At 31.6% G+C, this 4,388-nt stretch overlaps 2 protein-coding genes and 1 long non-coding RNA gene across 3 annotated transcripts in view; 2 read left to right on the forward strand and 1 right to left on the reverse strand.

The window, feature by feature from the left end:
* Positions 1-4,388, forward strand: part of LOC9315757 (scarecrow-like protein 9) — a 23,296-nt gene that overhangs the window by 11,619 nt on the left and 7,289 nt on the right. The gene's annotated exons all lie outside the window — the stretch shown is intronic.
* Positions 4-1,156, reverse strand: LOC110229025 (uncharacterized protein At2g37660, chloroplastic; the record flags this gene model as incomplete). The annotated part of the gene is made up of 5 exons (XM_021027740.1): positions 813-1,156; positions 429-700; positions 306-342; positions 121-218; positions 4-39 (listed from the first exon to the last, which is right to left on the reverse strand). Coding segments are annotated over exons 1-5 (705 nt in total), but the record flags the coding sequence as incomplete, so codon positions are not given.
* On the forward strand, positions 1,699-2,575 carry LOC9317592. The gene is made up of 2 exons (XR_002332648.1): positions 1,699-1,928; positions 2,184-2,575. It is a non-coding gene; the product is annotated as an uncharacterized LOC9317592 (long non-coding RNA).

Below are 4,388 nucleotides of genomic sequence, written 5' to 3' on the forward strand. Positions count from 1 at the left end.
GGAATCAGCCAAGTACTGCTCAGCCTTTCTCTTCCAAACCTACAAATTGCATAAAGACTCTGAACATTTGCTGTGAAACTCATCTCTGTGTTCAAAAAAACAGAGAAAGAAGAGTCTCACCAGAATGTTGGCATTGCCAATACTATTGAGAGGGTGATTAATGTTTGTTCCTCCCATCGACCCAACCAACACAATCTGCTTAACTCCTGCTGCCTTAGCTGTTTCAACAACGACAATCCATCATCATCAGCACCTCAGCTAACACGCACATACAAAAACACTCAAAAGAGATGATGAATACAAACCAGCGTCTATCTGATTCTTCTGACCAATCCAATCAACCTGCAAACAAAATCATGAAATCAAAAACCAAGAAGAATGAAGAAATCAACAAGAAAACACTACACTAAGATCAATGCAGTTCTCACCTGTTCTGGATAAGCTCCATCTTCAAAGAAGAACTCAGGTCTTCCTCCTTTACTAGGATCAAAACCGGGCTTCATCTGCGGAACAGCGCTCGTAAGAATGACCAAAGCATCAATCCCTTCAACAGCAGGAGCAATGGCTGCAGGATCTCTGATATCTCCAATGAATACTTCATCCTCTCCATTGATCTTCTCCTTACTCTCCTTTGTCCTCACTAAACCTCTCGCAACAAACCGATCTGACCTCTCCTTCAATTTCTTATACACAATTTGTCCTGTTACATAATTCATAACCATTAAACAGTCTTCTTATGGAATTGTACAATACCACATTGTAGAGAGAATCTAAAATCTTCCTAGCTAACTACGATTGATTAGAGAGAGAACCTGTTCTTCCACCGGCGCCGGTAACGAGAACGGTGAGAGGTTCATTTGTTGCGGCGGCGGAAACGGTAATCGATACTCTTCTGTTTTTCCCGGTGAACTTACGTCGACCACAAATCGACGTAGAATCCGAAACAAGTGAGCGGAATTGAAGAGACGAAGAACGAGGAACTGAGACAAAGGAAGAAGATACAGCTCCGGATTTGCACGTGTTAGCAGGAAGTAGTGGATGGAAGAATGTTGTCGTCGTCGTCATCATCGCCATTGACTGGAGTTTGATAGCTCAGACGAAGAAGACGAGAGACTGAGAGATATCGCAAAATTTCTGATTTTCGCCACGTCACCTTATCTTTTGAATTATTTGTCTTCTTTTTTTTTTTTTTTTTGTCAAAACTGAATTATTGTCTTCTAATATTTTTAATTCTAATACGCATGTAGCGGGCCTGATTTTAAATTGGGCCAAGACCAATCTCTCAAAACGAGCGTTTCATGTAATAGTTCTATTAGTAGTCGATAATCCAATTTAGGATTTCATATGAGATTATTATCTTTTAACTATTAATCAACTCATAGGGTTCAAAATCCAAAAAAAAACAGAACATGTAAACAACAAACGAAACGAAACAGAGCCCCACAAAACAGAGCATCATAAATTATGAATAAAATCAACTCATAGGAGCCAGAAGATAAGACAAGAGATTTTTTTGTTTTTTAAAAGCTAAGACAAGAAACTAGACGAATCTTTCAATAAAGAAAGGCGGTGGTTAATTAGGCTATCACCGGAGTTTCACCGGACATGAAGCACCGAATTTTCGGCCACACACAAAAAAAAAAGAGGAAGAATCGAATATATAAAAGAAAAAGAAAGAAAAAAGAATCGTAAACATGAAGAATAAAGAAGAAAGAAAGTGTTATTCGTCCGTCCACACTTACGCGTTTTCATCTTCTTCCTCCTAGATTCGCTCCTCCCACTGTCTTTAAATCACTAGCTTCGTTTCCTCTCTCTCTCTCTGTGGAGCATAGCCGTTGGTCTACGCGGTAATGGGAAGTTCAAGAGATTTAGCGGTGGGAACTGTGGCGGTGGCCTCGCTGTTGACTGCGGCGATGTTGGGGAAAGAGGTAAACGCAGTGGAGAATCCAAAGATTTACCTTCACTTAGCTTTCACCGCCACTTTCTCAGCCCGGCCCAACAATTATAAGAGCCTTTTTTTGGGCTTTTTACCAAAATATATATTTTTTTTGGATTTTTTTATCAAATTTTTTAAATTTTTGGGTTCTGATTCATACTAATTTTCAATTTGGGCCTTATTTTAGATATTTTTAAAACTAAATGACCTTTTTATTGATATTTTTTAAAAATTGGATGAACCTTAGGCCTGAGCACTTCTGTCCTATCCACTTGAACCGGGCCTGCTCGCCGGACTCAAGCAAACCTGTCTTGGCCTCTTACGGTACGTAACACTCCAAAATCACACCCATATTTTTTAAAATAATACGTGAAAATCGATGTCTATTATTGGTTTACATATGATGGAATCATTATTATCATTATTATTACTCAATTTAAAAATAGTCATGGTAGAAATGACCGCTTGAATGTGCATGTGTTTATATAGTATAAATTAAAATATTTTAGTAAAATTATGGTTGTAAGCTAGAGTTGTTTTTTAGTGGTCTATAACATACTTTCAAAGTGAGAAGGGGACATTTTGTTTTTTTACTGTGACACATGGAATAAAGAATAAAGTGTCCTCTTTTATATATCCTTATCCACTAGTCCACTACTACCGCACTTAGAAGACGACGACAAAACAAAAGTTTTTGTGTTTTTTTGAAGGTGAGGTTGTTCATGGTACAGTGAAAGAACGACCGATTAGGTTCAATGATTCTAATCACATAGATTAGGTTCAAATTCATAGACTTCTATATCATGCAAGTAGAGTGAATGAAATTAAAAGAATGACTCTTTGTTTCCTGTATGTGCTCTAAAGATCATTCACTTATAATAATTTGGGTTGACTGATTTTTCAGCCTTATACTAATTGCAATCTCAACTTTTCAACCCAAACTTTTTGTCTCTGAAAAAACCACCATAAAAAACTTTAATCTCAATAAAACTACACGTACTTTCGGATTTGTTCTTAAAACTACGCCTCCAATTGAACCGATCAGTTAACCGGTAATATCTAATCCGGTTTGATTTACCCAGAATTTTGACCAAAGTTAATCAATTTTGACTCCATTTTAACCCAATTTTGACCCAAAAACAAATATAAAAGAAAACAAATGTCTTCTCTATAAATAAAATTATTATTTTTTATTTATTTATTTTTAATAAACAATTAAAAATAATAAATTATAAATTAATTTTACCAAAAAATAATATACCACAAAATAATATGAAAGTATACCACAAAATAATATGAAAGTATACCACAAAAAAATATATATAACAAATTTTTGGTCTATACTTTTGTTTATATAAATATACAACAGCAAAAAATATACCAAAATTATTTTTTGTGCTATATTTTGTTATAAACTTTTGGTAATATAACAAAATATACATTTTCTTTTTGGCAATCATTTTCTTATAAATTCATTTTTCTTTTTTAAAACTCAAACGTTGGTTATATATATATATATATATATATATATATATATATATATATATATATATATATATATATTTATTGTGTTTTTAGAAAGAAAAATGACTTTTGAATTTATAAAAGAAAAATGATTGCCAAAAATAAAATGTATATTTTGAATATCACCACAAATCAAAGTATATAATATCACCACAAATTAAATTCATTTATATATATATATATAAAATGAATTTGGTATAATATATATATAAAATTCAAACGCATTTTTCTTTTTAAAACCACCTTATATATATATATAAATATATATATATATATATAACTGACCTTTGAATTTATAAAAAAAAAACTGAATCTATAAAGAAAAATGAATTTATAAATATCATAATATATACTTTGATTTATGGTGTTTAAGGATATATATAAATGAGTTTTGCATATACTTTGAATTTCACAATATACAAAATTCAAAGGTCATATATTATGATTGCCAAAAAAAAATTATTATTTTATTTTTTTGTAATATTACCAAAAGTATATACCAAAATTTTATTATATAATTCTTTAGAGGTTTATTTTTTATATCTTTTTTTGATAAAATTAAGTTATAATTTATAATTTTAATTGTTTATAAAAATAAATAAATAAATAAATTTATTTATAGAGAAAACATTTTTTTTCTTTTATATTTGTTTTTGGGTCAAAATTGGGGTAAAATAGAGTCAAAATCGATTAATTTTGGTCAAAATTCTGGGTAAGTCAAACCGGATTAAATATTATCGGTTAATTGATCGGTTCAATTGGAGGCGTAGTTTTACGCAAATCCGAAAGTACGTGTAGTTTTATTGAGATTAAAGTTCTTTTTTGGTAGTTTTTTCAGAGGTAAAAATTTGGGGTGGAAAACTGAGATTGTAACTAGTATAGGGCTGAAAATCAGCCAACCCTTGTTTTTGATTTACTTATTATAACT

Source organism: Arabidopsis lyrata (assembly GCF_000004255.2).
Source record: "Arabidopsis lyrata subsp. lyrata unplaced genomic scaffold ARALYscaffold_4, whole genome shotgun sequence".
In the NCBI taxonomy this organism is placed as follows: Eukaryota; Viridiplantae; Streptophyta; class Magnoliopsida; order Brassicales; family Brassicaceae; genus Arabidopsis; species Arabidopsis lyrata.